Raw genomic sequence first — 13650 nt, 5'->3', positions numbered from 1 at the left:
AAAACATATTCAGGTGACAAGTCGTAAGTTTAAATGGAGAAAATCAACAATTAACACTGGAATTTGCTTAATTGTTTAGCTCTTCCAGGAGCTCCTCGACAGAATAGAAGGAGTGAGCCATGAGGAAACTCTTCAGTTTAGACTTAAAAGAGTTTGGGCTACTGCTAAGATTTTTGAGTTCTTGTGGTAGCTTATTGAAAATGGATGCAGCAGAACACTGCACTCCTTTCTGCACAAGAGTCAAGGAAGTGCATTCTACATGCAGATTTGATTTCTGCCTAGTATTAACTGAGTGAAAGCTGCTAACTCTGAATAGGCTAATATTGCTAACAACAAACGACATTAAAGAAAATATATACTTTGAGGGCAATGTCAGAATTCCCAGATTTTTTAATAGGGGTCGACAAGACGTTCTCGAACTTACACCACATATAGCTCGAACAGCCCGTTTTTGGGGCCAAAAATACCATTTTTGAATCAGAAGAATTACCCCAAAAAATAATACCATACGACATAAGCGTATGAAAATATGCGAAGTAGACTACTTTTCGTGTTGAAGTGTCACTTATTTCAGATACTGTTCTAATGGGAAATAAAGCAGCATTTAGTTTCTGAACAAGATCCTGAACATGGGCTTTCCACAACAGCTTACTATCTATCCGTACGCCTAGGAACTTGAACTGTTCCGTCTCGCTTATAATATGCCTATTCTGTCTGATCAAAATATCGGTTCTTGTTTAATGTGAGTTAGAAACTGTAAAAACTGAGTCTTACTGTGATTTAGCATCAAATTATTTTCCACAAGCCACGAACTTATTTCATGAACTACATCATTTGTTACTGTTTCAATATTACACACAAGATCCTTCACTATCAAGCTGGTGTCATCAGCAAACAGAACTATTTTTGAATCACCTGTAATACTAGAAGGCATATCATTTATATAAATAAGAAACAGCAGTGGCCCCAGCACCGACCCTTGGGGAACGCCCCACTTAACAGTGCCCCATTAGGACTGAACATCACTACCACTCTCAATATTGCGGAGAATTACCCTCTGCTTTCTGTTCTTAAAGTAAGAGGCGAACCAATTGTAAGCTACTCCCCTTACTCCATAATGGTCCAACTTCTGCAGTAATATTTTGTGGTCAACACAGTCAAAAGCCTTCGTTAAATCAAAGAAAACACCTAGCGTTCGCAACCTTTGATTTAATCCGTCCAAAACCTCACAGAGAAAAGAGAATATAGCATTTTCAGTTGTTAAGCCATTTCTAAAACCAAACTGAACATATGACAGCAAATTATGTGAATTTAAATGCTCCAGTAACCTTGTATATACAACCTTCTCGATAACTTTAGGAAACACCGATGGCATATAAATAGGTATAAAATTGTCGACATTATCAATGTCTCCCTTTTTATAAAGTGGCTTCACTACCGAGTACCATTGGTTTTTAAGAGCGCTGCTACAATTCAGGGTGAAAGGGTACCAGCTACGAGTAAAGTAAAACTACCGTAGGCTACCGTAGACTACCATAAGTAAGTGTGGACCACAGTAGTTTTCCTAGTAGTTAACGTCGTACCCGCGTGGCCCATACGTTAGGTGTGTTGCGTACCTATGGGCGTCACCTCACCAGGATCGCTCTACGTAGGCAACCAAGTGTCTTACTATATACCAGTAAAAAAGGGGAGTGGTGAACCGTCTAGAAACTGTGTGCGTATATTTAAAGAGCCAGGTAAGGCACTGTCACTCAAATCGTTGTTGTTGTTGTTGTGGTCTTCAGTCCTGAGACTAGTTTGATGCAGCTCTCCATGCTACTCTATTCTGTGTAAACTGCTTCATCTCCCAGTACCTACTGCACCCCACATCCTTCTGAATCTGCTTAGGTATTCATCTCTTGGTCTCCCTCTACTATTTTTACCCTCCATGCTGCCCTCCAACACTAAATTGGTGATCCCTTGATGCCTCAGAACATGTCCTACCAACCGATCCCTTATTCTAGTCAAGTTGTGCCACAATTCCTCTTCTCCCCAATTCTGTTCAAATCCTCCTCATTAGTTACGTGATCTACCCATCTAATCTTCAGCATTCTTCTGTAGCACCACATTTCAAAAGCTTCTATTCTCTTCTTGTCCAAACTATTTATCGTCCATGTTTCACTTCCATACATGCCTACACTCCATACAAATACTTTCAGAAACGACTTCCTGACACTTAAATCTATACAAATTCCTCTTCTTCAGAAACGCTTTCCTTGCCACTGCCAGTTTACATTATAGGCACTGAAAGCTAGAGCTAAAGACGGAGATAAGTTCAGCCGAAATTGTTGCGTAGGACCTAAGGGTATTCAGAAACGATAGGCTAAATACAGTTAGCGATGGGTGTTTCTTGCTGTTAGAAAGTCATCTTGTAGCGAAATTGAAGTAGAGTGTCTTGTGAATTAGTATCGTATAAATTATGTGTCCCTTTGGAAGTCAGATCTGAAAACTGGCGAGATCTGTAGATATTGAAAAAGAGTCTCTGATCGTTCTTTCCATCAACCTGTCCTCTTCTAAAATTGTAACCCCAGCGCAGAAGACAGCTCGTCGGTCGTCAGCGGAGGCCGCTACACTATCAATTCGAACCTGTGATTGTGCTTTTTGCGGGATGCCACTTACCCAACTTAGTCTCTGTATCTACAGAGGGCAAGATCTGTAGTACTGACAATGATGGTAGGCGACACTTCTCATTAATGTATCCTGTTTGGTTATTATGCAAATATTCACACATTTACACTGTCCTTTACAGTACTCGACATAGGTTTCTTAATTTTATGTAACTTTTCCATCCAACAATGCAGTCTTTCCTCCCTTACTATTCAGTCTGTCCATCGCAGAAGTTATAACGGAAATAAAATTTCACGCGAGGGATTAAAACCCAAGGTGAAAAGAAATCAGTGACAAGATTGGCTGATGGCTGTACTATCCTCTGTGAAAATTCCGGAAATGAACACTTGGAGGACAGCACTGTATGATAGTGAATCATGCATTATTGGAAAATTGGAAAAGAAGAGAATCAAATCGTCTGAGATGTGGTGCTATAGAAAGATGTTGAAAATTAGGTGGAGTGATAAGTTAAGAAATGAGGAGTTTTTCTTTACAATCGGGGAAGAAAGTAATTTGTGGAAAACACAGACAAGAAAAAAGTACAGGGCGACAAGACATACAGAAGGGTCCAAAAAAATGTATCCTCTGTTTAAAAGTCCATAACTTGCAAACTAATTGACGGAGTTGTCTCATTTTTTGTGGAAGTGTAGCTTAAAGCCCAACTTAAAGAATCACTGTAGGTGTTCGAATTGGTCACCATTAACATCCACACACAAACTATGCCGCCGAACTGCAGCACGAACTACTGACTGCAACGTGTTCAGTTGGATATTTGCACATGAATGTACGATGGAGTCTCGAAGTTCATCCAGTGTGCGTGGCTTTTGTCGGTAAACAGTGTCCTTTAATGTTCCCCACAGGTAAAAGTCCAGAGGAGTTAGGTCTGAGGAACGTGGTGGATCCTCCTTAGCACTTCTATGTCATATCCATCTCCCTGGTAGATTTTCCTCGACATACGCCCTAACACGACTTTGATAGTGGGCTGGGGCACCATCTTGTTGAAAGAAAACTCTTCTGTCTCCATACAAGTCTTGAATGGCAGGTGAAATGGATGTCTGAAGCTTCTGAAGGTACACCTCACCGGTAACTGTGCCGGTTGAAGATGGATAGGCCGTAGAGGTTCTGTGGAGTATCCACCACGTTCCCCAGACACGTCGTTTATCGACAAAAGCCACGCACATTGGATGAACTTCAAGAAACCATCGTACATCCATGTGCAAATATCCAACTGAACACATTGCAGTCAGTAGTTCGTGCTGCAGTTCGGTGGCATCGTTTGTGGGTGGATGTTAATGGTGGCCATTTCGAACACCTACAGCAATATCTTTAAGTTGGACTTTAAGCTACACTTTCACCAAAAATGAGACAACTCCGTCAATTTGTTTTCCAGTTATGGACTTTTAAACAATGGATACATTTTTTTGGACCCCTCTGTTTATTAAGACATCGTGGAAAACTTCCAGGGTACTAGAGGGAGCTGTAGGGTGCAAAAACTGTAGGGAAACACAGAGATTGTAATTCCTCCAGCAAATAAATGAGGAGATCGTGTGCAAGTGCTAATACGTGATGGAGAAGGCACGAAGGAAGATTCGCAGCGGAACGCTTGAAACCATTCAGAAGACTGACGACGGATGAAAAAAAGGACAGTTTTTTGCTACACTGTAGGAACTACTGCAACCAACCACAAGATTTTTAGAAATGATTTTATTGTATTATTAGAAGTTTCGGGTCTGGCAGAATTAGTGTCGTCGGCGAACTGAGCTTTAATTCCTTTTCAGTTTTCTGCTTGGTTCTCCTTACTGCTTGCCCACTGTACAGATGGAATAACATGGTGACAGGCTGCAGTACTGGCTCTCTTCTTTCGAAACTACTGCTTACTTTTCATGTCCTTCGACTTTTATATCAGTAGTCTGGTTACTGTATAAGGTATAGATTACTTTTCACTCCTATGTTATCCCCTCTAATGTCAAAGTCTCAAAGAGTGTATCTCAGCCGACGTTGTCAAAAGTTTGCTCTACATTTAAAAATCGTATAAATATTGTTTTTTTTTCTTTTAATCTACCTTTTGAGATAAGTCGTAGGGTCACTACTGCGTCACATGTATCCCGGACCGGGTACTGATCCTCCCTCAAATCAAACTCTACCACTCTATCCACTCTACACTAAATAATTCGATTTAGTATCTTACAACCACGATTTATTAAACTGATAGTTCGATAACGTTCGCACCTGTCCTCACCTACCTTCTTTGGAAATGAATTTCTTTAATTATTTTTTTTTTTTAAATTGGATGATATTTCGCTTCCCTCATACACCTTGCCTGCCAGGTGGAATAGATTTTTCGTGATTGGCTCTCCCTAAGAGCTTAATAACTATGAAATCATACATTCTACTCCAGGTGTCTTGCTGCAGATTTGGTCTTTTTAGTGCTCCTCCTCGTTTTTCTAGCATAACTTCTGCCTCACCTCCATCTATTTCCTCTTCTGTTTCTTAATGTTTTTTTTTTTTTTTTCAAATAGTCTGAAAATCTTGTAAGGAAGTTGCAGCGGAGGTTGTGCTGATAAATGATTGTTAAGAGAAAAAAATCTGTTCGTTGTGCCATTTCTGATTTATTTAGAGTTGAAGTTGGCCAAGCAGATTGCGCATAAACTCAAGCACTTGCACGCGCTAAAATGCGGTGATGCACAGACATCTGTGGGTCCATGAGTCACCATTTCTTGAAACGCTCATTACTAGTCGAAATGTACCTTTCAGAAGCGATAAATTTAAGCTAGGTGACCAAAAGCTACGTTTGTTCCGATTTGAGGAAACTAACAAAGAACACGCTTGGCGTCACGATCTCTGGCAGTGTGCCCGAATTTGCGCACACGATTACCCGATGGGCTCAATTCTATCCTTAATAACTCGGAAATGGCGCAACGAAACGAATTTTTTCCTTAACAATAATTTCTGAGTACACGTCCTCTCCTATACCCTTACAGGCTTGTCCCCGTATATGAGCTGAATTTTTAAACAGTCTGTTTCACTATTTGTCCAACGTATATTTTGTTCAGAATCTTTACGTCTGAACACACATTAAGATTTATATCTCGCACACTCTCCACCTCTCTCGCGTTTATCCTGTCTAGCACGGGTCTGCTTTCTCATGGTCCGTCAAATTTTATTTTATTCTTTAACTTTCTGGCCGGCTGCTTCACTTTAAATTACAGTCGTTAAGGGGAGACGGAAGGCAATTTTTATCCCTATTCCGCCAATGCTATTTTACCCTTTGAATAGGTACACTTTTCAAAAGAACTATAAGTGTTAAAACAACGAAAAATTTACTGCATATATATAACATATATGCCTCAATTCACAAGTAAAACGAACATAATACCTCTTATGGTTTTGAAGAAAAACAATTTTATTCTTTCACTAGTAAAATTTAACTTTTTTTGTACATTAAATGTTATAAAACAGTTTCTGGTTATTTGGTGGTTCTCAATTTAGTTGTAATAACTTATTAGCATCTGCAGTACAAATTGACCAAATTTCATGTTTCTAACCCCATTAATTTATTAAATAATGGTACCTGAAACAAAAAAATGTAGTTTTGAGAAAAATCCATTTAAAGTTTAATATTGAAATTCTAGTATAGTTATTGATGAGAATTACTTACCACTAATATTTTCCTGCACCATACTGAACATCATCTGAACCGTATTGGCCTTCTTTTCTTCTCATGGTCCCTCTTCTTTTCTGTCTGGCTTCTTTTGTACATTTTAAATTTTCAATATCTGATTTGCGGATTCTCTCTTTATCTATTTGCGCCAACGATTTTGCAGTATTTACACTAGATTTTACGCCCAATAATTCCAAAACATCCAGTTTTCTAATTACACTATCATTGAAGCATAAAATAGCATCATAAACACTAAATTTGAGGGCTGTAAGCTGAACAAATACAGTTTTCAGTAACCGGTTCCAAATGACAGAATTCACACATTCATTAAATTTTGGGTTTTCCCTTGAAGACATTTCTTGAACAAGGTATCTTTATCTTTACAAAGGTTTCTAAGTATGGGTTTAATGTCATTCATTACTGATGCAGGTAAAGAATGTTTGTGGTCATAGCTGGCACGTCTGCTGTACTTGCACCAAATGTCAGGATCATCCGGGCAAAGACCGTGCGTCAGCAAAACCATCATATCTCACGAAAAAATTGTCGTATTTATATAAAACAAAAACTGCTTCACGCAGGAAAGACGAGGCATTCCAAATATGCTAAAATCTACAAATTAAATTTTTGAAGCCCACTTGCCTTTCGTCTCCCTTGTAACCATAGGGACGGAATTGTGTGTGTCATATGTATGCAAAATTTGTTGACATCGTTCCGTGTACCATCGTATTTTAACTGTCTGCATATTGCACTGTGTGAGGCAGAATTTGGGAATCGGCTCAGCCTTTGCGCACGTCACCCCCACATCCACAGTCGCTGTGTACACAGTCACAAACGGTGCAGTATGGCACACTTACCAGACTCCCTGTGGTGGATGGCCACAGAAAGAAAGGAAGTAGGACAGTCGCAAATTGATTTGGCCCGATTTATTGATGTGAATCGTTGTGTTGTTTCTCTGGTGTGGCGACGGTTTATAGAGACCGAAACTGTATCCCAAAGACCAGGGTAGGTCAGACCACGAGTGGTTTGGAGGACCGTTATTTGGCCGTAAGAGCACGACGTTACCGCCATAGTACTGCACGGCAACTGGCATGTGAGTTCTCAGCGTCCACTGGACGTTTTGTAGTCTATGTCTGATTCGCCTTCATCTACATCTACATCTACATCCATACTCCGCAAGCCACCTGTCGGTGTATGGCGGAGGGTACCTTGAGTACCTCTATCGGTTCTCCCTTCTGTTCCAGTCTCGTATTTTTCGTGGAAAGAAGGATTGTCGGCATGCCTCTGTGTGGACTCTATTCTCTCTGATTTTATCCTCATGGTCTCTTCGCGAGGTATACGTAGGAGCGAGCAATATACTGCTTGACTCCTCGGTGAAGGTATGTTCTCGAAACTTCAACAATACCCTGTACCGAGGAACTGAGCGTCTCTCCTGCAGAGTCTTCCACTGGAGTTTATCTATCATCTCCGTAACGCTTTCGCGATTACTAAATCATCCTGTAACGAAGCGCGCTGCTCTCCGTTGGATCTTCTCTATCTCTTCTATCAACCCTATCTGGTACGGATTCCACACTGGTGAGCAGTATTCCAGCAGTGGGCGAACAAGTGTACTCTAACCTACTTCCTTTGTTTTCGGATTGCATTTCCTTAGGATTCTTCCAATGAATCTCAGTCTGGCATCTGCTTTACCGACGATCAACTTTATATGATCATTCCATTTTAAATCACTCCTAATGCGTACTCCCAGATAATTTATGAAATTAACTGCTTCCAGTTGCTGACCTGCTATATTGTAGCTAAATGATAAGGGATATTTCTTTCTATGTATTTGCAGCACATTACTCTTGTCTACATTGAGATTCAGTTGCCATTCCCTGCACCATTCGTCAATTCGCTGCAGATCCTCCTGCATTTCAGTACAATTTTCCATTGTTACAACCTCTCGATATACCACAGCATCATCCGCAAAAGCCTCAGTGAACTTCCGATGTTATCCACAAGGTCATTAATGTATATTGTGAATAGCAACGGTCCTACGACACTCACCTGCGGCACACCTGAAATCACTCTTACTTCGGAAGACTTCTCTCCATTGAGAATGACATGCTGCGTTCTGTTATCTAGGAACTCTTCAATCCAATCACACAATTGGTCTGATAGTCCATATGCTCTTTTTACTTTGTTCATTAAATGACTGAAGTAAACTGTATCGAACCTTTGCGCAAGTCAAGAAACACGGCATCTACCTGAGAACCCGTCTTCACAGAAGGGAATGTCTAGAGTGGAGTCATCAACATGCTACCTGAACGGTCGAAGAGTAAACCGTTGTTGTTTTCACAGATAAGCCCAGATTTATTCTGGAGAGTGGTTCTCGATAGATTCGCATCTGGAGGGAACATGGAACACGATTTCGGGACCCAGACATTATGGAAAGAGAAGGTGATCGAGGAGGATCCCTAATGGTGCGTGCAGCGATTATGTTTACCACTCGAACTCTTCTTCATGAAAATGTACTGGTGAGTCGGCAAGGCTTAACTGCTGGCAAGTATCCTCACGATATATTGGGACACACTACTGAACCTAAATTAACCTAAGGACAAACACACACACACCCATGCCCGAGGGAGGACTCGAACCTCCACCGGGACCAGCCGTGCAGACTTCGTACTGATGAACGATAATGCCCTACCTCATAGAGCACATGTGGCTGATGTTTTCTTGGAACCGGAGGACATTGCACGCATGTCGTGGCCTGCACGCTCTCCCGATATGAATCCCATAGAGCATGGCTGGGTACACTAGGAAGACAGGTTGCATCACGTCAGCACCCACCACTCTCCAAGACTTGAGTCTCCAGGAAGAGTGGGCGTTACTACCTCAACATGAGACTGATGACATCATTCATAGGGTGCCCGTCGTTTTTAGACCTGTATTGCTGCCAGAGTCGTCGCTCTGCATACTGAGCGCATGAACCAGTTATCGGAATGTGTGTGCAAATTAGTTAAGTTGGGAAAATCGAAGAACATTTTTTTCTACCGTTACGCGTGTTGCAGTCGTTTGCGTTCTGTATTCTTTACGTTGTTTCTACTTTACTGCCACCTTTTTTCTCTGTTTTGTGGCAAAATAAACTCAACCTTGCAAAATTTCCTTTTGTTACTTTAATTTTGGACACCAGTTTATACGAGGAGATCTCATAGTGTATGAACCAGTAGACTACAAACGTGGTCAGACTGACCCTTTTCTTGTAAAGATTTTTTCCTGCAGTATACAGGGTGAAAAGTATTTAAACCGACAAACTCTGCGAGGTTGTAGGGGACATCAAAACAAATATTTTTCCCTAATGTCATTTTTTCCTATGAGGAGTATTTAAACCGGTAGAGGAAGATTTCTCTGGCAGCAAATTAATTAAACCAACAAACACTTTTCCATTTTTTTATGACCAAGAGACAACAACTAGGTAGCAGATACGTCACAAGTAAACAGTCTCCAACAAAACCGACCCACACATTAATGAAGAACCGCACTTGGTGAGCGCTAGTAACTGTGGCATGTAAGTTATCCTCACTCTAAACATGGGAATTGTGCATGTTGAAGACTCCATCACGCCCGAGCGTTGCTTCATCGGTAAACAACAAAGAGGAGGCATTTCACACTGTTCCAGGTACCACTGCGAAAACTGTGCTCTGGGTGGATAATCAACTAGTTCCAGGTTGTGGACACGTTGTAAGTGAATTGGACGTAACAACTGCTCTCCAAGGACTGTTCTCACATTCGTGTGATTCGTCCCCATGTGACGTGCAATTGCACGAGTGCTGATTGAAGGATCCCGCTCCACATGCTGCAAGGCAGCTTCCTCAAATTGTAGAATTCTTACCGTGCTACGGCGTCCCTGTCCAGGTAATCTGGCACATGACCTGGTCTCACACAGACGTTGGTACACAGCGTGAAAGGTCGTATGATGCGGGATACGCCGATTAGGATATTGTTGTTGATAAACCCGCTGTGCAACTCGTCCGTTGTTCAAGTGGTTCAAATGACTCTGAGCACTATGGGACTTAACTTCTGAGGTCATCAGTGCCCTAGAACTTAGAATTACTTAAACCTAACTAACCTAAGGACATCACACACATCCATGCCCGAGGCAGGATTCGAACCTGCGACCGTAGCGGTCGCGCGGTTCCAGACTGTAGCACCTAGTACCGCTCGGCCAGCCCGGCCGGCCTCGTACATTGTGGTGCGCTATGTAGTACGCACCAACCATATCAGTGTACTCACTCCAGGTGTATCGCTCCATTAGTAAACAGAGATAATGCACTACTACACTGGTGGACAGCAGTTGTCAACAAGTGAAGAGCGTAATACGCCCTCTAACTACTGAAGATCGTAATACGGCCTCTGTCAACTGCAGAGCGTAATACAGCCTCCAACGGTTTAAATAATCCTCGTAGGAAAAAATGACATTAGGGGAAACATTTGTTTCGATGTCCCCTACAACCTCGCAGAGTTTGTCGGTTTAAATACTTTTCACCCTGTAGTTTCAGAGAGTTAGAGGTAAGTAAACATGGCTGTATGCACGAAAGTGGTTGTGCTGTGTGCAGGCTGGTGCTGTTCGTGTTCTTCGTGCTGTGCAACAGCAAGCTGCGCAAGCGCCTGAGCAGCGCGGTGCTGACTTCGTTGCCGACGTCCAGCAGCTCTCGGGCGTCTAGCACGCGCAAGCAGAAGAAGCAGTCGCCGGGAACCGCGGACACGTCGCCGCCCACGTCGTCTTCCGCGGTGCCGACGTCTGGAGACGGCAGCGTCCGCAGCCGGCAGCGGCAAACCGAGCGCCCGCTGCAGAAGGGGCCGCCCGTGCTGCTGACGCGCTACGCTCTCGTGGGCGAGGACGGCGAGGTGCGGTACACGTTCGACCTGGGCTCCTGGTCCCCGGACGACGGAAACCCTACTGACGCTGCCTACATGCCGACCTCTCCGGAGCGGCGCTCTGTCACCAAGTACGTCTTCCCAGAGCCGGAACCAGAACGGGACGACGACCAGTAACAGCAACTGGTCCTGCACTACCCTGCTTCTATCTCACCGGAAAGGTTGTAATCGCACAGGCGCAGAGAAGCAACTCCAGTGGACACACACATTTCGTGCTGATTGGCGAGTTGTGGACTGGTGGGATACGGAATGATAATTTTGCTGTCTTTCGCTACTTTTGTTTCATTGTCTGTGCTGAAGAGTTACAGCGTTGTGAACTGCCACATGGAGTGGCGAGTAGGACTCTGGACACTGCACATTACTGGAACAAGTGTTGCTCGCAGGGGTTTTTGAGAATGACGGAGTTAAGCTGGGTTCAGACGCATAGCTTGTGGCAAATTGTAGCGGCACAAAGGGTGCAACACGTTCTAGGTGTAGTTAGCTGACAATAGTCTGAATGAGTTCTCAGGGGGTCGTGGACAGCGGAGGAAGCCAGGCCCTCGCAGCGGCTCTTGGCACAGGGGCAACCGAGGAGTGATGGGGGAACAAGTCAAGCACGAGGACCACGAGAAAGACAGACCGTGGAGCGTCCGTCACAGCACGTGACACCGGATGTCTTACGAATGCCACCAGCCGTCTCCGGCAGGGGGCGAGTAACTATTTCAGACGAGTTTAACAATACTTGATTCTGTGTTTAAATGTAATCACGTTCTCGACAGCACACGACAAGATTAAGATCTTTAGTTGGTACGCGTTCAAATAAATTTTGATTTCCCGTGGGCCCAGCACGGAGCTAAGCGTTCGCGAAGTGTAGGGGACAAGCTGCCTAGTGTGACGTCACAAGTTCGTTGGCATCACTGCTGATACAACATACGTGCCTACTGAGTTGGCATGGCACAGCTCGACAGTCTCTTCGTAATGGCTGTGGCGCACGTGGGTACCGTATTCTTAGCTCGTAAATGTTGACATCTGCTGGACACAAAACATTACCTCTCTCTTAATTTATAAACTTCGCAGAAGCTTGTAAACTTTCCCTCTTTCTAATCGGCTAAACAAATGCCATGATAGTGTAAGCCTCGTCGTATCACGAATAATAACCGATTAGTGAAGAAAGTGTACAGCAAGTTACTTCTACAAATACTTACTCTTCATCTTAGGTAAATTTAGAATGATAGTTATAAAATACTGCAAATCACATATCTAAGATAAATGAAACGTAGCGCGAAATTTTGAATAGCCTACAACAGCTCAGTGAAAACATTTCCAGATTCCTACGCCAATCTAACTGAATTAATTATGCTGACTAATCTCTTAGCTATCAGAAGAGTAATCGCTATGTCACTTACTTGAACAACGGTAAGCTGACGAATCAGTTTGCAGACGAAACCAACAGATGTACGTCACTCAATTCGATAGAAAAATATTATCGTTTTAAATTACTAAAGAAAATCAAATGCAGTAGTGTTAAAAATGCAAATAATCGTTACAGAAATGGCTAAATAGTGAGCTCTCTCTATTACAGTCAAAATTGCGTGACCTTCAATAAAGGTTTACCTGTAGTGGGAAAACACATCTCCACAAATAGAGATTATAGAATTTCAATTTTTAACTTATTTACAATTTCTCCACCGAACAATAACTGTCAAACTTCAACGCAGTTCAAACGCCGAAATACGAAACCCCAAGCAAGAAACAGAAAACACTTTTACAAAATCAACCTAAAATGAAAATTCCAGAAAAATAAAATTCTAGCTTGGCTCTATTATTCCCTTTAAATAATCTTAGTGTTATTTTAATAATACTTCCATTCAAATAATGACGATTTTTCACTGTATCTTCTTATGCTATTGAACAAACTGAATGAAAGAGATCTTATTAATGAAAAAAAAAAAAAAATGTGCCGGCCGGAGTGGCCGAGCGGTTCTAGGCACTACAGTCTGGAACCGCGTGACCGCTACGGTCGCAGGTTCGAATCCTGCCTCGGGCATGGATGTGTGTGATGTCCATAGGTTAGTTAGGTTTAAGTAGTTCTAAGTTCTAGGGGACTGATGACCAAAGAAGTCCCATAGTGCTCAGAGCCACTTGAACCAGTTTTTTTTATTGTATTGTTTTCTAACAAAACAGAACTCATAATTTTTTAAACATGTTTCTCTCATTAACTGACGGATTAGATATTCGTCAACGGCACTCTGTTCTGTAACAACAGTAAAAGTCCGGAACACTAGCCCACATAACACTCACTGAGCTTAATGACAAGAACGAGAAAAAAATGGTTCAAATGGCTCTGAGCACTATGGGACTTAACATCTGTTGTTATCAGTCCCCTAGAACTTAGAACTACTTAAACCTAACTAACCTAAGGACATCACACACATCCATGCCCGAGG

The 13650-nt window shown here is 42.4% G+C and overlaps 1 protein-coding gene across 1 annotated transcript in view; it reads left to right on the top strand.

The window, feature by feature from the left end:
* Positions 1-13079, top strand: part of LOC126455904 (uncharacterized) — a 290245-nt gene extending 277166 nt beyond the window's left edge. The window contains exon 14 of the mRNA XM_050091661.1: positions 10903-13079. Within this exon, the coding sequence (XP_049947618.1) occupies positions 10903-11341 (439 nt within the window). The 3' untranslated portion in view covers positions 11342-13079. The remainder of the gene's footprint in view (positions 1-10902) is intronic.
* The last annotated feature ends 571 nt before the right edge of the window (positions 13080-13650 follow it).

The sequence above is a fragment of the Schistocerca serialis genome, chromosome 2, assembly GCF_023864345.2.
Source record: "Schistocerca serialis cubense isolate TAMUIC-IGC-003099 chromosome 2, iqSchSeri2.2, whole genome shotgun sequence".
Lineage (NCBI taxonomy): Eukaryota > Metazoa > Arthropoda > Insecta > Orthoptera > Acrididae > Schistocerca > Schistocerca serialis.
The sequence above is the reverse complement of the archived record's forward strand: the minus strand, read 5'-3'. Positions and strand labels throughout refer to the sequence as shown.